General features: G+C 42.5%; 2 protein-coding genes across 2 annotated transcripts in view; one reads left to right on the forward strand and one right to left on the reverse strand.

Annotated features, from left to right (window-relative positions):
- On the reverse strand, positions 1–16679 carry LOC114018952 (OX-2 membrane glycoprotein). The gene is made up of 5 exons (XM_037907231.2): positions 15857–16679; positions 13971–14306; positions 5381–5686; positions 4697–4842; positions 1–428 (listed from the first exon to the last, which is right to left on the reverse strand). The coding sequence occupies exons 1-5, from the start codon at positions 15903–15905 to the stop codon at positions 324–326; spliced, it is 942 nt and encodes a 313-aa protein (XP_037763159.1). The 5' UTR covers positions 15906–16679; the 3' UTR covers positions 1–323.
- Positions 16063–22191, forward strand: part of LOC114018951 — a 19914-nt gene continuing 13785 nt past the window's right edge. The window contains exons 1-2 of the mRNA XM_027820021.3: positions 16063–16202; positions 21530–21808. Coding sequence (XP_027675822.1) covers positions 21783–21808 — 26 coding nt within the window. The 5' untranslated portion in view covers positions 16063–16202; positions 21530–21782. The remainder of the gene's footprint in view (positions 16203–21529; positions 21809–22191) is intronic.

The raw sequence follows: 22191 nt of genomic DNA on the forward strand, positions 1-22191 counted from the left end.
CGCATAATACAAAGATGTTAGAAAATACAAAACTTGTGTTTTATTGTGCAGATCTGCAAAACTATAATTTAACAGTCTCCGATAAATACCTACTGCATTCTATATACAACTACGCTTATTGGCTCATTTATTCAAACATAAATAGAAATAAAAAAAAATTAGTGGGATTTTTTTTTGAATAAAACATGGCAAGTTGCACGCAATGTGATTCATGTGGAAGTCTGAGATGTTACAAATACAGCTAGACATCAGTTTCACACATCCAAACCTAGCACTGTTTTCATTTCACCACTGTAAGGAAAAATTCTCCCAACACCATGCGTTCATCTGTCCAAGAGTTCTCTAAAGGGAGGAAGCTTGTCAGGGCCTTGTTTATCATTTTTAGTGCACTGTCCATGCCTCATGTCCTTGGTGCATATGGGAAGAACCTGGCAGAAGAGAAAAACATTGCTTTTTAATAAAATGTGAATGATTTTGGTGCTGGAGTAAGGCGCAAGGCTGACTATCTTGTATGCTGATGGTCTGCTTCCGCCTGTACCAGAGATGGCGGACAAGTTTCTCCCACATGGTCCCACCAATGGGACTCTAGTGATTAGAGCAGTACAGCCTCCAAAAGAGATCTTTAATCTTAGCCTCTCTGCACAGTGCTGCTTTCTCTACAATGTTGAACTGTTGCTGAAAGTATTTTCCAGCAGTGGTTCTCCTGATTTTGTACTGAAAACTGTTTAAGGACCATACTGTAGATCAGACTAAACCATTTCCATTTTTGTTTCTCAAAACACAACTGAGGCTTGCTTCCAACAAGATAGGCATCATAGACTGGGATAGGCAGGGAAGAAAGGTAAGCAGCAGGATACGGACCCTGGACTTCAGGAAAGCAGACTTCGACTCCCTCAGGGAGTGGATGGGTAGGATCCCCTGGGGGACTAACATGAAGGGGAAAGGAGTCCAGGAGAGCTGGCTGTATTTCAAGGAATCCCTGTTGAGGTTGCAGGGACAAACCATCCCGATGTGTAGAAAGAATAGTAAATATGGCAGGCAACCAGCTTGGCTTAACGGTGAAATCCTAGCGGATCTTAAACATAAAAAAGAAGCTTACAAGAAGTGGAAGGTTGGACATATGACCAGGGAAGAGTATAAAAATATTGCTCGGGCATGTAGGAATGAAATCAGGAGGGCCAAATCGCACCTGGAGCTGCAGCTAGCAAGAGATGTCAAGAGTAACAAGAAGAGTTTCTTCAGGTATGTTGGCAACAAGAAGAAAGCCAAGGAAAGTGTGGTCCCCTTACTGAATGAGGGAGGCAACCTAGTGACAGAGGATGTGGAAAAAGCTAATGTGCTCAATGCTTTTTTTGCCTCTGTCTTCACTAACAAGGACAGCTCCCAGACTGCTGCGCTGGGCATCACAGCATGGGGAGTAGATGGCCAGCCCTCTGTGGAGAAAGAGGTGGTTAGAGACTATTTAGAAAAGCTGGACGTGCACAAGTCTATGGGGCTGGACGAGTTGCATCCGAGAGTGCTAAAGGAATTGGCGGATGTGATTGCAGAGCCATTGGCCATTATCTTTGAAAACTCGTGGCGAACGGGGGAAGTCCCAGATGACTGGAAAAAGGCTAATGTAGTGCCAATCTTTAAAAAAGGGAAGAAGGAGGATCCTGGGAACTACAGGCCAGTCAGCCTCACCTCAGTCCCCGGAAAAATCATGGAGCAGGTCCTCAAGGAATCAATCCTGAAGCACTTACACGAGAGGAAAGTGATCAGGAACAGTCAGCATGGATTCACCAAGGGTAGGTCATGCCTGACTAATCTAATAGCCTTCTATGATGAGATTACGGATTCTGTGGATGAGGGGAAAGCAGTGGATGTATTGTTTCTTGACTTTAGCAAAGCTTTTGACACGGTCTCCCACAGTATTCTTGTCAGCAAGTTAAAGAAGTATGGGCTGGATGAATGCACTATAAGGTGGGTAGAAAGTTGGCTAGATTGTTGGGCTCAACGGGTAGTGATCAATGGCTCCATGTCTAGTTGGCAGCCGGTGTCAAGTGGAGTGCCCCAGCGGTCGGTCCTAGGGCCGGTTTTGTTTAATATCTTCATAAATGATCTGGAAGATGGTGTGGATTGCACTCTCAGCAAATTTGCAGATGATACTAAACTGGGAGGAGTGGTAGATACGCTGGAGGGCAGGGATAGGATACAGAGGGACCTAGACAAATTGGAGGATTGGGCCAAAAGAAACCTGATGCGGTTCAATAAGGATAAGTGCAGGGTCCTGCACTTAGGACGGAAGAACCCAATGCACAGCTACAGACTAGGGACCGAATGGCTAGGCAGCAGTTCTGCGGAAAAGGACCTAGGGGTTACAGTGGACAAGAAGCTGGATATGAGTCAGCAGTGTGCCCTTGTTGCCAAGAAGGCCAATGGCATTTTGGGATGTATAAGTAGGGGCATAGCGAGCAGATCGAGGGACGTGATCGTTCCCGTCTATTCGACATTGGTGAGGCCTCATCTGGAGTACTGTGTCCAGTTTTGGGCCCCACACTACAAGAAGGACGTGGATAAATTGGAGAGAGTCCAGCGAAGGGCAACAAAAATGATTAGGGGTCTGGAACACATGACTTATGAGGAGAGGCTGAGGGAACTGGGATTGTTTAGTCTGCGGAAGAGAAGAATGAGGGGGGATTTGATAGCTGCTTTCAACTACCTGAGAGGTGGTTCCAGAGAGGATGGTTCTAGACTATTCTCAGTGGTAGAAGAGGACAGGACAAGGAGTAATGGTCTCAAGTTGCAGTGGGGGAGGTTTAGGTTGGATATTAGGAAAAACTTTTTCACTAAGAGGGTGGTGAAACACTGGAATGCGTTACCTAGGGAGGCGGTAGAATCTCCTTCCTTGGAAGTTTTTAAGGTCAGGCTTGACAAAGCCTTGGCTGGGATGATTTGATTGGGGATTGGTCCTGCTTTGAGCAGGGGGTTGGACTAGATGACCTCCTGAGGTCCCTTCCAACCCTGATATTCTATGATTCTATGACTGGTGGATACGGACAGAGTCAGATCTGGATGATCTCTGGAAAGTCACTTCACTTTTTCTGTGCCTCAATTTCCCTACCTGAAAATGGAGTTAATGATATTCACCATCCTTTTCAAAATGCTTAGATATAAAAATGAAAGGTCATAGGCAAGAACTAAGTAGCAGTGTAAGGCATGCACAAAAGGGAGTGCTATGATTTTCCATTGATAGTGAAATTTACACAGTGGTTGATTTTTGGGACCTCCCTCCCCGCACCCCCCTCTGCCACATACACACACAAATAGATGGGGTAATTTCTAGATACTCCCTATCCTGGCTCGGGTACAGGGGCAGCTATTTTAATCTGAGCCCTATTTCCTACAGATCTCTGAGTCACCTTCTGCTATGCATTACAGGTGTGTGCTATAAGTTTATGGTTTCAAGAGTTCTAAAACATTTATTGCCTCAATATAAAATGGTTCAAAGTATTAGGAATATGTGGCTACAAAAACATAGTTTCAGTGTGTTGTTTTACTCTATGTTAGGCCAAGCCATGGGCACAGAGCACTGTAAAGGAGCAGAAGGCTTAAGCCAAGTAGCTTAGTGTTATTAGGCTATTTAATCAAGTTGTTCAGCCATGTGTGATGGGGCAAGGCCAGATGGCTATAGAAAAGTAGTGGGAGACAGATATATTAGCTCCAGGCTAAACCAATCCCTGGTACCAGGATAAGTGAAATGGCAGCTGCTCCCGGTCAATTAAGACACCTGGTGCCAATTAAGAACTTTCCAGAAGGCAGGGAGAAGGCTAGGTTGATTGGGACACCTGAAGCCAATCAGGGGCTGGCTGAAACTAGTTAAAAGCCTCCCAGTCAGTCAGGTGAGTGTGCCTGTCAGGAGCTGTGAGAGGAAGTTGAGCTGTTGGAGAGGCTGAGTAGTACACACCATATCAGGCACAAGGAAGGAGGCCCTGAGGTAAGGGTGAAGTGGAGCTTGAGTAAGTGAGGGCTGCTGTGGGGGAAGTAGCTCAGGGAATTATACATGTCATGTTTCTAAAAGGTCAGCTACCATAGCTGATACTATTAGGGTCCCTGGGCTGGAGCCCGGAGTAGAGGGTGGGCCTGGGCTCCCCCTCTCCCCACCTTTGCCCCCTGATTAATCACTGAGACTGGGAGACAACAGAGACTGTGCAAGGAAAGATAACTTCTCCTCACCTCCCTCGCTAGCTTATGATGAAAATGGCTCAGTAGACTGTGACCCTTGTCTCTAGAGAAAGAAGGGTTATGTGGAGGGTCACAGTGAGCCTCTGAGGCTAGCGAAATCCGCCAGGAAATGCGGGACCCACGGAGGCAAGGACAGAGCTTTGTCACACATGTTAAACTGGTTTTGAGCCATTTTAGTTTGAGCCCTGTTCCACACAGACCCCTGAGTCTCTCTTTGCTCTGTATTACAGGCGCCTGTACTATCAGGACCAGAAGAACCCTGTGCCTTCGAAGACTGGAGCCTGAGTTTGACTGTGTTACAGCAGCATTGTCATATTCTCAAACAAGATTACACAGGAATCACAAAACACTCAGAGGCAAGTTTGACAAGTATTGACAAACCCAATGTTTAAAGTCTGGGTTCAGTGTAGCAGCCATGAGTTTATTTACTAGCACAGACTAGCCCCTGAAGAGGTATTTTGGGAAGACTCACCCAACAGAGATGAGCTTTGTTTCTATCCATTTGGTGGTGTTGCTTCCAGCGGATGCACAAGATGCAGAAGCAGATGCACAAGAGCCCCAAGGGAATCAAAGCAACCAATACGTAGATTGTTACAGCATCGACTGTTGCTGATTGGCCTGTAGGGAAATCAGCAAGCCTTTAACATGGGCTGCCACTGAATAACTATCCGTCAGACACTCCTTCACCATTCTCCAAGGGAAAGAAGGAAAAGGGAAGGCTATGGGTACGGGGGTCTGACAGAGAAGGGAGAGGGGCAAACATGCAGTGGCATATATGAGGGGCACTTCCAAACAAAATTCCTTTCACCAGGGCCTCATGCACTGTTTATATACACAACAGTTTGTGCCCAAGGTTTTTGTGGGGGTCATTTTATTTCTGTGGCCTGGTGTTAGGTGAGTGTCACCACCAGTCACTCCTCTCTCTCTCCCATGTGTACCAGACCCACCTCCCCACTTCTCTCAGCTGCCCCAAAGGTCCTTGTCCTCTCTCCCTCCTGCGCCAAGAGTTCCATCATTCTCTTCCAGCTTTTCTGGGGGCACCTCCCTTTCTTCTGCCCCAGGCTCCCCCCCCTCGAACTGCCTCTTTCTCTTCTCCCTCCTGTATCAGAGAACACAGCTTCCTTTTTCCTCTTCCCCACACCAAGCTCACACTCACCCTGGACCTGCCCATCCTTGGACAGAGTCAGCGTCACGTTTAAGAGCGGATGTTGGATCACACAGCCAGCTGGGTTCTCCGAGTGAATCCTGGAGGGGACATGTGTGAAATTGCTGATAACAGTCACAGTCTGGTCTGAGTGATTGATGAGATACTGTCGTGGCTCCTGCTGAAGGTGATGGGACAGGTTCCAGCTGATCATTGGAGCTGGTTTCCCTGTTACTGAGCAGCTTATTTCCAGCACCTCCTCCTCACCATTGTCTGGACTGGACACGAGCTTGGCCTCCAGTATGGGCTCTGATATTGCTGTTAAGCACAAGAAGGAAAACCCGTTATTAACACTTGCAGCTCTGTCACTATGGTAGCTTAGCGAGCATGCTTGGGCAAAGAGGAACTTGATGCCTGTGTCTACTGTTGACTGAAGAGAACAAGGACGGCATTCGGTTTTACTGCTCAGTGCTGCCTATCGTCTCAACCTGACAGGGTCCAGCATGTGATACATGGACTTTCAAAATGTCAGACAACAATGCCAAAATGAAGAAGTCATAGAGGCACAGGGTCTGCACTAGGCCATAGCTTTTAAACAATCCCTTAGAGGAACCCCTTCAGTGCACCAGACTCCCAGGGGAATTTCACTCTTCCTTAAGGGTATCCCACACAACCTCAATGGCTTCAAGACTGAGGGTTGGTCCACACAAGGAAAGTTAGATCAGTCCAACTCCATTGCTCCAGTGTGTGAAAAATTCATACCTCTGAGAGACATACTTAAACTGACCTAAGCCCCAGTGTAGACAGCACTAAGTCAACCTAGTTACCTCCTTTCAGAGAGGTGGATTTACTACAGGGAAGGAAGAATCCTTTTCGTTGCTGTATTGTGTGTACACTACAGCTCTATAGCTGCATTGCTCCAGCTGTGCCACTGTGTCATTTCTAGTTTAGACATAGCCTGAGCCTCTGGGCTCCAGCACACCTGTTTCACACCCTGAGCTCTGCCCCGCAAGTCCAATTGAGATGGTCTCTGAAGAGGAGTCTTTTTGTCCTATTCTGGGATCAATGCACCTCAGCTAGTATTTGCAGTGATCTCAGGCAGCCTTTCCAAAACAGAGTAGGGTTTGTTAGCCAACTAGAACACAGCGTTACCAGGTCCTTAGGTTAGTATAGAGATGCAAAGGCCAAGACAGAGTTCAGACTGGCCAGTGTCAGGGCTCTAACCAGCCAAGCTGATGTAGAAGCCATCTTGGCCGGTTTCAGCCTGTCCTTAAATGACCCATTCAGACCTCCCCAGACAGTTAGGTGACCCAGCACCTCATATCTTCTGCTCTGCCTCAAAAGCAGCTTTTTAAACTCTTTGTGCTCTGTACATAGTAATTCAAACTTGAGAGGGAAACTGAAGCATGCATCGGAATAATAAAAATATTAGCCAAATTCCCACATTCCTCAAAGAAGAAAGCAGCCAAATCAGAGGCGGGGAGAATAGAAACGTGGGTGTCACAGACCAAGACTCAATAACATCATTATCAGATTTCAACTATAGTGCTAAAGCAGCAGGTGGTATACATGGGAAGTAAGAAATCAAATGTAGCTCTAAAATTGGTGATCGTCTCCACTCAGCCAGATTTCTGTTCCTTTTCTGTTTAATTTTTTAAGGGGAATTACTGCTAGATGAAAGATTCTGGGGCTCTCAGCTCTGCAACTGAAGTCCTCTGTTTATACAAAAGTAGTGCAATCTTCCCCACACAGACAACTTCCAATCAATGTATGATAACATTTACTGCATATTTACGTGGTCATGTAACTGAAGCTGATCAGTGTCTGTCAATAATGTGCACATTTTTTTTTGTTTCTTTTACATGATATTTAGGGTGTGTTTATATTTAGAGATTATTATCATTATTAAGGACAAGATTTACAAAAATGGGTTCCTGAAGTTAGGTGGCAAAATATGGCTTTAGAAACCAGAGGCTTGGTTTTCACAAGTGCTGAGTGAGCATCCAGCAGCTCCCATTAACTGCAACAGGAGCTGATGGGTGCTCAGCACTTGTGAAAACCAATTCACTTATTCAGATTCCCCCATCCTGCCAAGACTTATGCGGGCACGTAACTTCACACATGTGAATAGTTCCATGACGTTCGGTGCGACCACTCATCTAAGTGACAGGTTTCAGAGTAGCAGCCATGTTAGTCTGTATCCGCAAAAAGAACAGGAGGACTTGTGGCACCTTAGAGACTAACAAATTTATTTGAGCATAAGCTTTCGTGAGCTACAGCTCACTTCATCGGATGCATTCAGTGGAAAATGTTCACGAAAGCTTATGCTCAAATAAATTTTAGTCTCTAAGATGCCACAAGTACTCCTGTTCTTTCATCTAAGTGATGCATCTGTGCAGGATTAGAGCCTAAATATGGGATTAGGAGCCCAAACGTAGCCACCTATTTTTGAAAATCTTGACCAGAGTATTATGTAATTGCAGCCACAGCAGCTCTAATTTAATTTGAGTCAGAGCTAAGAGTTCTGCTGTGATGAATGAGTATATTATGTGGGCAATGCAACTTCTATGCTGTGATGAACTATTCATTACCTAACTTTGAAGTGCTGTGCTTGTGAGTGATGTGATCGATAACTTCATTGCCATCATTAGCAACTGTACCAATTTTTAAACAAACATTTTTATTTTTGGAAATTCCCAGGTTTATGAGTGTTTTATAAATCATTGCTTCCTCTTGCACAGGTAAATGACGATATTATTCTTAAAAATTCATATTCATGGAACAGACGAGAAACTAAGTTAAAGGAAAGTGTGGGATCAGCCAAGTTTATATTGGCTCCTGCAGATAGCTGTACCATTCAATATGCACCTGACAAGACTGGATGAATTTTCCAAGCCATAGTGGTAGGAGGGCAAAAGTAGGACATCATGTGGCAACCTTAATAATGGAGAGGCCACAGCCACTCCATACTCAGAGTTGGAGACAGAGACATTCTAGAGGGGAACACTAAGCTGATCTTATTTTTTATCTTATGTCTCTTTCCCTACAATGAATTTCACGTACATTAGATTCTATGGCATGAGCAGTTTTTTTAAGTCGTACTTAATTTGTTTACAGTGGTTGTGCTTGCTCATGAGACTTCACCATCAGCTTCTCACTTCCCCGCATCACTGATCAAGAGAGGGACTATCACATTACCCAACTGATAGTGCTGATAAATTACAATAGCGTTTTTCTTAAAACTGCAGTGTCAGAGCCAATGGGGATTTCAGCTGGAACTTCTCAAAGTCTCCCATGTAAGTCTGGAAATCGAAGGGCTCAGTCTCACAAAGAGCATTCTGTTTCAGTTCACAAATAACCCTTTGAACTTCTTCTTTTTTTCACTGGGTACGTAAAAATAACAGCTTTTGACTACCTCCGCCCACTGCATCGGCTTCAAAAACTGGATTGTGACATCCAGAAACAGCGAAGCAAAACCTACACAGATCACATGGGCCAATGTTTCCTGCAACGTTCCACTGGGAGGGCTTTAGTGGAGCATCAGCAAAGAATCATTTACAAGAATGTTTAATAATACACAGCACTTATATGACACCTCCCATTTCAAATCATTTTACCAAGTCACAGAGCAGTCACTGAGGCACAGAGGTATCGGAGCTTGCCTAAAGTCACTTACATCTACACAGGGGCAGACTAAGGTAGCAGCAAGTTTCAGAGCCTCAGGCTGTGGACTCAGACTCGCGCTATGGTGCACAAATAGCTGCCTAGACGTTACGGCTCAGGCTAGAGCTCAAGCTCTGGCGCTGCAGGAAGGGGAAGGTAAGTCTACATGGCTCGTTTTAGTGCCATAGTGCGCCCTTGCGTCTGTAGAGCCAGGCTCGGAGACTCGCTGCCATGGGTACTTTTTTCCTGTGTAGACATACGAGTAAATGGCAGTAAATGCTCCACTAAAGCCCTCCCAGTGGAACGTTGCAGAAATAGAACTATTGTCCCAAATCTCATTTCCTTCCAGTTCTGACTAGACCGTCCCTGCCTACCCATATTAGAACAAAGGGTGATCACCACAGAAGACATATACAGCAGATCTCACCAATTCTCTGCCTAATTAGCTCTCCAACTCAATATACAGAGGATGAAAAATGTTTCATTCATCTTTACTAACATTTGACAACTTTGGTTATATTTAATTTTCTTGTCTGTTATTAAATAATACAAAGGACACTCCGATATAAAGGATATAATCTACTCTAAGGGCCTGAACCTGATCCCACTGAAATCAGTGGAAGTTTTGCAACTGACTTCAAATGAGAGCAGGACTGGGTCTTATTTTAGGGCTTACAATTGTATCAGTGGATGTAGACAGGAATTGGGAGTGCCTCTGCCATTGACTCACTGCATGGCCTTTGGCAAGTAACTAGTTTCTTTGCACCTCACTTGCTCCATCTATGAAATAGGGATAGTACTTATCCATCATGCTTTGAGATCTTCAGAGGGCTGGTGCCATCTATGTGTAAGTTATTTATAACATATCTAGATACACATGAACAAATTCCTAAAGGATTCTGTAAACTGGCCAATCTTGATTCTCCCTAAACTAGCCACTAGTTAACAATTGTTTCTCTCCCTCAGATTTAAACTTCAGCAACTTCTATTTATTCTTCTTTAGTAATATTTTGTAGATCTTAAATTCTGAAGGATATCATATAATAAAAAACATGTTGGAGGGGATGCTTGGAGGTTTTTTTAAACTCAGGGAGTGTCTCCTACACACTATCATTTTCACAAGGTTTCTCTCTCCTGTTCTAGCAAGGCAGCTTTGAAATTCCCACCCGAAAACCTATCCATTCCCCCATATCTATGCTTCCTGCACATATGATATACACCACCTGATTTGACTTCACTTCCCTTAAACAGGTAGAAAGAAGTTACGGTGGCAACACGGGAAATAACGCACATATGAAATATAGAGGTCACAACTGCCTGGCAATCACTAGAAGGTAAACTCCCTTGTAATCCCCACCAACCCCTCCAGGGCAAGTAAACTGACAATTTCAGTTCAAGCTGGGATCTCCATAAATTGATTTGCACCTTGCTGTGAGAGTGACTGAGGGTTTCAGAAAGCCTTTGGGTCCATTCTCATATCATGTCCCTAGAGAGTAGGAATACTCCCCCCACCCTTTTTAAACATGTTAACCCCCATTAATAGCAACGAGAATAAACACATAAATCAGGGCTTTAAGTAGCTTTGAGACAGGGACACATGAATTATGCAAAATGAGGGGCCTGTGCTGGGGACACCCAGTGCAGACTAAACGATTTGTAATCTATTTGGACAGAGAGTGCAAAATATTTTTTGAGGATAGCACTGGATGCGAAACAAAGGGAAAGGACCTTAGGATATGATCTGGAATCCATCCAAGTGCTAAATCTTATTTTATATTTCAGAAAAGGTATGTTTGCCTTGTGTATTAAACAGTGATAAGATCCTTGTGTGTATGATCCATCAATAACTAACATCCCTGATAAGGAGATGTCATACAGTCTTATTTGAGCACCTAGAAAGTTTAAACTTTTAAAACAAACCATTCCCTGGCCTGTTCCTGTCTGGAATTATTAAGTGTTCTTGTAAACTGCCTGGACAATAGCCAGTATTTGCCAGCCCTAGGTCAGTGGCCCTATGAACATAACTAGAGTCTTTTCCAACATCTTTTTTAATACAGTCACCTGCTGGTTTAGCCTCAGACCTCTCTTCCTTCACAGGGTGGGCAAGTGAGTGATGTAGAACAATATTTACTCTGTGAGGGTGAAGTCCCACCAACCAGGATAACACAACCCCTACTGCTATTTTTTTAATTAGATGTTATCTCACCCTACAGGATCCTTAAGTACTTTATAAACTCTATTTGCTACAAAAAGCTCCTCAGAAATGCAGCTCTCTCTGTAGCAGATGATGGTAACCATAAGGTTTACATACAGGAGTGTGAGGAGAGAGAGAATTTTGGCCACCGGTATCAGGACAAATCCCTGCTCTTATCAAGAACGCCTTGGGATCTTAACACCCACATAGATCAGCCAGGACCTGCGCTTTTACGGTTTCATCTGAAAGACCCACATGCAGTAAACTTTACAGAATTCAATCTGTTCACTTGAGAACAAAGAGCCAAGTTAATGCACCTGGGATCTGATTCAGCAGTTCCACCCATTATATTTCCATCATTAGAGCCAACATTTACATGGGAACAGAATTCACCTTTCCTGTACTTGAGTGCGACCTCTGGCCCTCAGACTGTGTGTCTCACACATTTGCTGGAATGTATCCTCTGACTAAGTTCTCCATACAAAAACCTTAGCTTTTAGTTAGTGTGGAGAAAAGGAAACGTGGGATTCCAGTAAGAATGAGACTTGTGATTATCCCCAAACTATAATTAACATTTGTCACAAACATAATTAAGAGTTCTCTGGTTACTTGCAGATATAAAAGTTTCCTCAGTTACATAATAATAAAATTAAGATTTTAAAGGGATATCAACTCTCATGCTTCACAACCAACCACTAACTGCTTGTGGGGAGGTTTCTCCTAGCCCAAATGCATATTATGATGTAATTGTTGCATATATGGATTTTATACCTTCTTCTGAAGCATCTGCTACCAGCTACCATGGACGGGCTATTAGTCTCATTCCATATGGCAAGACCCACCATCATCCATTTTAACCAGTATTGTTTAATTTATTTATAACAGCACTTCACCCTTTATGTAAAAAGTAGTAGTATAATGTTAAAAACAAAGACATCTCGCTCATATGAGACCAAACAACAACATTCAGCCAGTCGATTTTTTTCAAAAGTAGAACAAAACCACCAGATAACTCTCAGAAACTCCAAACACTAACGTTTGTCAATTAGAGAAGTGAACAACGGTGAGGTTAGACTGTATACATTATGACCTAAACCACATAAACAAATGTTCCCGAGAGCACGTGCATTCGCAGAAAGTAAGTACTTTTCAAAAGGAGAAGTTTGCTATTGGGCAGATCAGAGCAACGCAGAATATAGGGTTGAGTGCTCTGTAGACTTTGGAGAAAATCTCCCTGGTTTCAATGGTAAGAGAAAGGACTTGGATGGGCAGGGCCTCCATTCCTGAGTTTTTCTGCGGAAAAGGACCTAGGGGTGACAGTGGACGAGAAGCTGGATATGAGTCAGCAGTGTGCCCTTGTTGCCAAGAAGGCCAATGGCATTTTGGGATGTATAAGTAGGGGCATAGCGAGCAGATCGAGGGATGTGATCGTTCCCCTCTATTCGACATCGGTGAGGCCTCATCTGGAGTACTGTGTCCAGTTTTGGGCCCCACACTACAAGAAGGATTTTTTAAAAATTGGAAAGAGTCCAGCGGAGGGCAACAAAAATGATTAGGGGTCTGGAACACATGACTTATGAGGAGAGGCTGAGGGAACTGGGATTATTTAGTCTGCAGAAGAGAAGAATGAGGGGGGATTTGATAGCTGCTTTCAACTACCTGAAAGGGGGTTCCAAAGAGGATGGATCTAGACTGTTCTCTGTGGTAGCAGATGACAGAAGAAGAACCAATGGTCTCAAGTTGCAGTGGGGGAGGTTTAGGTTGGATATTAGGAAAAAAATTTTCACTAGGAGGGTGGTGAAACATTGGAATGCGTTACCTAGGGAGGTGGTAGAATCTCCTTCCTTAGAAGTTTTTAAGGTCAGGCTTGACAAAGCCCTGGCTGGGATGATTTAATTGGGGATTGGTCCTGCTTTGAGCAGGGGGTTGGACTAGATGACCTCCTGAGGTCCCTTCCAACCCTGATATTCTATGATTCTATGATTCTATGAAAAGATATTTGTACACAATTCTTAATGCTATCCTGTAGCAAACAACCCAGTATTTTTTAAAAGCACATTTCCCTCCCCACTACCTAAAACGTTAAATTGACTTCTTCCCATAATTTGTCTCTTTAGGTTTAGGAATTAGTCATGGGTCCACTTGTCTCCTTCCCACAGGAAAGACAAAGCCTTTCTTCCTAGCCCCTTCGACTCCTCCACACTTTTTCTTCCTTCAGTTTTCCAGAAGTGTTTCAGGAAGAAAAAAAAAACACCTTTAAACATCTGAATATTTTGTTTTGACTTTCTAAACAAAATATTTTGGTTTTTCAGTTCAAAATGACTGTGTCAAAATTTCCTTTTGTTTCAATAAAAGCAATCAAAAACATTTTAAAATGGTCAAAATCTAAACAAAACATTTACATTTTGTCAAAACTAAACCTTTTGTTTGACCCTGAATGAATTATTGTTTTTACTTTACAATTTTCCCCCCCAAAATTTTTTTTAAATTATTTTTGGTTTGACCCGAACTGTTTTGGTTTGGGTTTTTTTTTTTTTTTTAATTACCATCCATTATTCACACAACTCTGCTCACCACTGCTTCCCTATCAGAGGTAAAAAACCAATGAGGAAGGGAAAATTAGGTCACCTTCCCACTGAGAAAGAAAGAGATTAACCAGCGCTGCCACTAAAGACAATCACAAACTAGGGAAAGGCTGGAGTTTCTGAAAGGTCAAAGCCCCCCTTTGTGATGATGAGGTCTTACCATAAACCTTGAGGCATGTCCTGCCAGTGATGGATCCCATGGGAAATGTGTTGAAGATACATTTGTAACAGCCTTCGTCCTGCAGGGTGACAGCATGAACAGTAATGGCAGAGACTGTCAGCTCACTCTGGGTGAAGTTCACACGGCTGCTATAGTTACCCAGGATTCTGTGTCCGTTAATCCTGCTGTAGGTTGCTATGTTGCCTTTGCCCTCTCCACTCTCCTTCTGCCAGGTGACTTGCAGTACTTCATGATCCGTGACAAGCTGGCACTGGAAAGTAACATTTTCTCCAGTCTTGGATGATTGGACCTTCCTATGAACTACCTGCAGTGAGCCTGTGGGCAGACAGGACACATAATTTTGAGATTCCCTTTCATCCACTCATGGCACATACTAAACAGAGATTCCATTATTTACCAAGGCAACACCCCTCTGCAACTTCTGAGTGAGAATTCTTGGCATGCTTTGCCTTCAGACCTTCCATAAAGAGATTCCCTGTGAATCAGACTGGGACATTAAACTTCACCACGACAAATAAAGCAACTCCTAGCCCATTCAATCCTAGGCCTGTCTGCTCAAGTTTCCAGCAAGAAAGCCAGTTCAGATCACAAGAACAAGGGCAATTACAGTATTTGTGATGAGGACATTTGTCTGCTCGATCTGACTCACACAACACTTACTCTTAAGCTAATGAGCAGCTCCACTATATTAATGATTTCTGGACCCTATGGACATCTGTCCAATTGGAAGGGAATTCATAAAGCCCTAGCCCCCCACCTTGCCCTTAACACACATTTTGACATCCCCTACATACACATCTATCAGAGACCAGAAAGGTTAGGTCAAGTCAGACTGAAGTTTAGAGTGAATGCTTCAATTATAACTTATTTTCCAACCACAGTCCATGGACCACTAGTCACCTGCAGAGCCCTTTCTGACGGCTCGTAGAATAAAATGTTCTGAGAATCAGTATTAGTGGCTTATTAGTTAGAAGGGGACATGCCCATGAAAACCTGTCTCTCTAAGCCAGAGAATCATGGGAGTGGAGCTCTCCATGCAAAATTATTGTCCTTCTTCTCTTTAAATGAATAGAAGCAGGCTGAAATGCCATTAAGGCGAAAAGTGAGAGATTTCCAGTCTTAATCTTTCACTCAACACCACTTTTCTCACAAAGCCAAAGTTAACATTACTTGGCTGGTTTACATCAGTATGTGTACCGTACACCAGCATGTGAAGAAAGATGCCAGCAACAACAGGCACAGCATTGAAAAGAGCGTTTTATACATTAACTGCTGCTTCACAATCCACATGAGAAACTACATATAGTGTTCTTGAAGAGGTGGAAGGTTGTCCCATAATACGATGTGGCTATATTTCCTTCACACAAGGCGGTGTGGCAAGGATCAACTAGCCTGTATGTCAGTCATTACAAACGACCCCATCTTGACCAGAAGGAATCCATTTACACTCCATAACCAAAATCTCTGTCGTAACGTAAGCTGAAAGCAAGTCGTAGTTTAGGTGGCTCGTTTGCTTATTGTAGTTTGTAAATAAATATGTCCACATGCCTCGAGCTAATGGATACACTCCTTTTAAATCAAACTAAAGACACTATAAATAAAATCAGAAACATGAATAATGCAGTGACAGCACAGGAAGCATTATCAAGCTCATTTCTGCTTATCTCCAGGTCACATCACCAAGCACAACACAGCTGTGTGTCTGGCCAGAAGTGTTATATCATTGATGGTGTTAATCAGGAGGTGGTAAATAAGGAACAAGGGGTTCTGCAAAGATCTTATAAGAGCTGTACATCACCAGGTTAGCAGGATGTTTGGTCAACAAAGTTTCACATACAATTTTAGCCAAAGAATAGAAAATTTACCTGCTGCTATCGCCCAGACCCAAGAGAAGAAAATGCATGTGAATATCATCTCAGCTGTGCGATCAACTAGATGAGCAGGCAACAGAAGGCATTCAGTTCTGAACTTCCCTTTTTATACACTACTCCCTTTTGGGACATGCCAAGTTCGTCATCTACTGTAAATTATATAATTAGACTCTTCCCTTCCGCAATAACAGTACATTTCCTTTGTAGAGCAGCTATGAGAAATTCCCACTGAAACCTGGATATACTGATGACTACTGCTGCTTTGTAATTCAGAAAAACAAATATTGGCAGCTAATATGGATGATCTTTCATCTGCACTCATGGAAATTTAAACACAAAGGTAAATGCAGTTGTGTGTATGTGTGTTCATCTGGCTACAAATAAAGGAGAACTAAAAGATGGGCTATTGGGAAAGGGAAGGTTAGATGTCACGAGTGGATGCATGTTGGGGGATCTAATTTTCAATCTGCCGGTTGATAACAAGGAATATTATTCTGAAGGTCTCCAGCATAATCCCAACACTCCATAATTCTGCATGAGCATCTACTGGAGAGAAACATGGGCTGGAATAGCTGACTGTAGTGTCAATCTTGAAGGAGATGTATGGACAGAGTGGAGTGAGAGTTAAAAAGACAAAAGAGGGTTTGTTGGAAATCAGGACTAAGGTGAATGGTAATAGCAGGGGTGTTGCAGAAAGTATTGCCAAACTCAAAAAAGATTATCTTGTGGTTTTTTGGCCTGTCCTTTGATATTCCAATTCCTCCTCCCCATCCCCTGGCTCTCCCTCTCTTTGTCAATTAACGCTGTCTCTTCCCTCAAATTTATTGGGGTAACGTGATTTTGGCCCCAACTGCAGAAGCTCTCACCCCCACACCTGTCTGTTTCCTGCCCAGCAAACAGTCCTGTCTCTCCAGTCTCTGGTTCGAGTCTGTCCCCCAGCCTCAGCTCTGCTTCTCCGAGGCTCTTCACCGCCCCCCCCCCCCCACACACACCTACCAGGCCTGGGTGATGCAGCAGAGTCCCTCATTCCCCTTTAAAGGCCAGGTGTTACAAGGTGGGAGGAGCAGAGACGTCAGAGGAGGCAGAGGAGGTGTTCTGTTCCCCCTTGCCCCATGAGAATGGCGTCAGGTTGCTGAGGAGAGGAAGAGAGCTCTGCCTGTAGCTGCTAATTGGTTGCTTTGGCCCAGGAAGCTGGCAAGTAGGGCAGGCAGCCATTCAGAGGGGGTTTGCTCCCCAGCATGGCTCAAATTCTCCTGGGGGCTGTAGGGTCTCATGTCATTGTCAGATGGGCGCTAGCCCCCGCCAAAATCCAGTCACTCAAAATCATCATGAGAGTTGGCAGCACTATGAAAACTGGTGAATACTGAACACTGGGGAATATTCCAAATCTGTTTATAACATTTTCTGTGTACATTATATTTGTTTACTACAAAATGGTATGGTACTGTTTCTTTGAATTTTGGCAGTCAACTACTGGCACCTAATTAATCAGGGTTTTATATACAATAGCCCTGAAGTTTAACTCCGTGTAATACTTTCTGAAAAGTCCTGAAGACAGAACACTAGACTTTCAGACAAGCTCAAGCTCAGATTTTCAAAAGAGCTCTGCTCCCATGCAGGCAGCTAAAGAGAAAGGCCAGAATTTCCTAAGTGCTCATACAACAGCTTTCAACGTTAACGCAATGGGCGCCAAACTCTTGACAATGTGGTATAGATTGTGGGTAGAGTTGGCTGAAAATTTTTGTCCAAAACATTTTCTTGGCTGAAAAATGCGGATTTGGGTCAACCAAAACATTTCGCAAATTTGTGTCAAATTCATTGACTAATTTTGGTTAATAAATAAATAAAATCAGAAAAAAATCAAAATGTTTCATTTTCACATTTTCAAGAAGAAAATGCCACATTTTGTTCAGGATTTTTACTGCAATTTTGTAAAAATATTAAACTCAAAAGCCAAACAAAATGTTCGGTTTCAAGTCAAATAAAATGTTTAATTTTACTCACAATGATTTTTTTTTTTTTCATTTTTTGGTTCACACGGTTGTAATTGTGGGTACCAAGCCTTTTGACAATTCTGGCCATAGTTCTTACTCTAATTTTTAATGGTTCAGAATGCACATAAAAGATAGTTAAAACTTAGAGAGGCAGCATGGTCTGGAAGACTGACCACATGACTGGCAGCTAGGTACTCCCAAATTTGAATCCCTGCCACTGATTTTCTGGGTAGTGTTAAACAAGTCTAAACAAGTTAAACAAGTCTCTTATTCTCTCTGTGCCTCAATTTCCTCATCTGTACAACAGGAGTAATACAAACCTACATCATTGGATGTTGTGGGTAGAACTTAGAGCTATTTTTATGAATCTCTTCATTTGGTTAGTTTAGTCCATTATTCTCACTGTCAGTTGTCTGTAAACAGGTCATTATTTGTATTAATTTGTTGATAATGCAAATTCTTCGGTAGCTTAAGCCAGCAAATCTCAGCCTGTAGATTGCTCACAAACAGCCTTCACTCAGTTATTCTCTATTCAGAATTTGCTTCTTAGACGTCAATTGATTACCTGAATCCTATGGTGTTCTTTCGGTTTCCTGACTGGATGACCTTTTATAAACTGTTACGGCACACACAAAAAATTGTTTTTTTATTAAGCAAATCTTAGATGCAGGCCTGAAATTTATGGTCCTTGTATGAATATTCAAACAATCTCTGAGTTGCACAAATATTTGTGAAAGGCAAACAAAAACAGCAGGCCCAAATCAAAATATTATTCCAAATTCTCCAAAATGTTCACAAAAACATTTCCTGTTGTGTCTTAGCTCTCATTCTGAGGATTAATTCATTAATGCTATAAGAATGTAAGGGTTAAATATCAGTATTACTATATGATTAGAAAAAAACATTTTTATTGTGGATTTGAATAGGCTGCTTGTTTTATGAATACCTAAATATGCTCTCTAGGGTGTCTTTGTAAGACAAACATATCACACTGCTACCAGGAACAAGTAATCTGGCCTGGATTTAAGAAGGAACCATATTCTCAATATTTCATTGCCACTTTAAATGAAACTCAAATCACTTCATGCTTTCATACTTCTTTTTTCTTTTTAAAGAGATCCTGACAGTGTGGTTTATTTATTTATTTTTTTAAAACATTTATCATTTTCAGTGTCCCACTCTGCTGCTTGATTCCTGCTAGGAAGCTGTTCTCCCTTTGCAGTGTTTCTGGCCCAACCAAAAATATTAAGTACTTGAAATTTAAGAAAGACTGTCCTTGTGAGATTTCCAGCACAATTTTCCAGATGCTAGAAATTCAGATAGCTTTAGCTGCAGAATTAAACACTGGAATACTGATTCCAAGTGACAGGAAGAACTTGTAGTTCTGAACAGGTGAATTTTGTAGTTTACAAACTATCAAATTTATAATTTCTCAAGGTGTCAGAATTTCTCATACCTGCGTTAAGCCAGCACAGCTCCACTGAAGTCAATGAAATTTGACTTACATGCATGCATGCACTTACATCAAGTCTGGCCTTAGCTCCCACATTTTTCACTAACGGGATACTGATCTGTAGAGAGAAAAGCCCAGATATATTTCAGGCTTAGCTAATGCAGTTTCTTCAATTAGTAGTGTTATATAATTATTATATTATAATATTTAACTGAAGCTTCTCCAACTGAACTGCACCATCCAGTGATCAAAACAGGAACTTCATTTTATTATTTGTTAAAACTCTACCATGGTCACCATTAAGAGTTTGAATTGCCATTTGCAGGAAGCACAGGTGCTGGAACCCCCTGGCTTGAAGTCGTAACAACAACCCAAATACATAGTTTCCGGCTTCAGTGCCTCACAAAATTTTATTCACCCAGAGTGAATAAACTTTTATAGAAGAATAAAAATAACCATTCAACATTATGGTAAAGGATAGATATTGTAGCTGGACTGTTTTTGTTATTATAACACTGATTTACTATATTCCTTATACTGGTACAAAGAAGCCTATATTCCCTAATTCATTGGAATACTGTGGTAATAACTATGCAAAGGCAAAGCTGTAAGAGTTTGACAGGGGCCACTATGTGAGAAACGACACATTGACTCTTATTGCTATCCTAATTTAATATGCAGTTAAACATTCTAACCCTTTTAATAATGATCTAGATTCTCTCTCCAGTTCAAAGTAACTCAACAGAAGACTTCAGACTTATTCTCACCCAGTCGTGGAACAGTAACAATGCTGTGGGATTCATGTGAACTATCCCACCTAAGCAACCCAGGCCACGAATGAAACTGCTGAAAAATATTGCAGAATGAATACGTTCAGGAAAAAAATCACAATCTGTTCTCCGAACAAACAGCCACATTCAAATACATTCAGCTCTTGTACCTGTGCAGCATAGACAAGTTTCATGAAGCAGAGAGTTATGTAACGCATTACTGGGGTTTCAGTGTCTAGTTTCAAGGAGCTGCCAGTAACCTGGACTCAAAACAAGGCTCTCACTTCATCCACCACAGAATTTCAGCCATTCCTAGAGTGAGGCAAACATCCATTTAACTGCAACGCCATGCAACAGTTTAGGACAGGAAGAAGTAAAGGATCCTGTATCCAAATGAAGGTCCTTGATGTCATGCTCAAGTGTTGGTCGACCGAATGCGTGCAAGCAGCGAGGCACAGCACTTGCAGTATCATAGTAAACCCTCTAAATCCATGCTGGGATTTGGAGACCTACAACATGACCAGGATAAGGAGACCAAAGTGTCTGTAGTTTGGAAAGGCGTAATAAATAAAATCCCACAAGGAGGAACTGTCCTTTAACTATTCTGGCCTATGAGCAAATTACTGCAAGGCTCCAGAGGGAGTGGAGGGCTGGGTGCCTGTAGAACCGTGCCATGCTACCAGGGGGCATGAACCGGGACAACCCTCTGTCAGAGTAGGCTACAGTTAACACCTGTTAATTAAGACTGTAAACACACAGTTAGCAAGTGTAGCATAGATAAAAGACTGAGAGAGAAGTTGCTTAGCTGCCACATCTCTCACAGTGCAACATGTTCACCTGTAAAGCCACAAGCGCGCACCCTGCAGCATGTGCTGTGAAATCATCTTTAGACAGAGTCAGTTCTTTGGTTAACCACTCTCTGCTAGTTAGATCTGCACTTCAGGTGACTCTGCTGCAGTGCTTCATGCCTTATTGCATCACCAATGGCGTCTTATCAGTGTCCCCCCATCAATATATCTACGATAAAATGGCTTATTTAAGAAGCACTGGATCCCTGAGCTCTCCCCTCTGACTGATTTTGTTTCAGGTTCCTCCATTGTTCAGAGGTCTCATTCTTTCCTGTAACTCCATTGGCTCTGAGCAAACAAATAAAAGCAAGGAGAGTTTTTGTGCTGCTCTCCTAGTGGAATCATAAAAAGAAAGCAAAAATGAAATATAGCTGAGATTCAGTATTGATGTTGAGTTTTGGTTTTTTTGTTGCCCTTTTTTTTTTTAAACTAACTTTTGTCGCTCCGTTTCTCAGAAAAGCTGGGTAACAAGAGACTGTGGTTTCTGTTTGGTAAGAAAACCCAGCAGTGGTGTTTTAGTCTCACATCCCAGTAACAACTCAGCTTCTCCTTGTTTGAGGGTAGAGGCCATGAGCAACAAACTGGCTTCTCTCTCACTCCAGCATCTCAGGAAGTGACAGCAGTCATTCTTCCCTTCTGTCTTCCTGTCCACACCCACACTTGTCAAAAAGAGATGATCTGCAGTGGAGATTTGGTATGCTGAATTTGGGTGCACATGAAGATGGTGTCATAAAGTGATTCCACCTGCCCACTAGGTTTTTGATTTACAAAAGTCCTGGTAGAAAATACAACTAAAACAGGAGTCAAAAAGAAGAAACTACCTGCTTTCCAGAGCTGCTGAGATTCTTTGAAAGGATGGGGAACTGCCTACCAAAAATGAGGTAGGTTCAATATCCATTTATGTTCAAAGATTGGTGTAAGAGACTAAGGAGAAGGGCTAAAGCTGATAGATATTTTGTGAAACGTAGGAACTAAACAGGGACAAATGGCACCCAAGACCGAACCTGTCTTTTATGATCACTTAAAGGGGCCATCAGAAATCTGTTGCTTAACTGAGATGATCTGCTAATCAAGGCCAAGTAAAATTGTACTCAATATGTTTAAAGACAGAAAATTACCTCATTATAATATTTAGCTCTTATATAAAGCTCTTCATCCGTAGCTCTCAAAGCACTTCACTGACGTGGTAAGTATCAACCCCATTTTACAGATGGGGAAAATGAGGCACATTTCAACTGACTGGCCTGGGGTCACACAGGTCAGT

The sequence above is a fragment of the Chelonia mydas genome, chromosome 1 (genome assembly GCF_015237465.2).
Source record: "Chelonia mydas isolate rCheMyd1 chromosome 1, rCheMyd1.pri.v2, whole genome shotgun sequence".
In the NCBI taxonomy this organism is placed as follows: Eukaryota; Metazoa; Chordata; order Testudines; family Cheloniidae; genus Chelonia; species Chelonia mydas.

Bases quoted from the DNA above. Each gene is read 5' to 3' on its own strand.
- LOC114018952 (XM_037907231.2), bottom strand. From the start codon at position 15,905: ATGATATTCACATGCATTTTCTTCTCTTGGGTCTGGGCGATAGCAGCA. The intron at 14,307-15,856 runs GTAAATTTTCTA...GTCTGCCCACAG, and splicing joins GGTCTGGGCGATAGCAGCAG to GCTCACTGCAGGTAGTTCAT. The intron at 5,687-13,970 runs GTAAGACCTCAT...TGTGCTTAACAG, and splicing joins GACATGCCTCAAGGTTTATG to CAATATCAGAGCCCATACTG.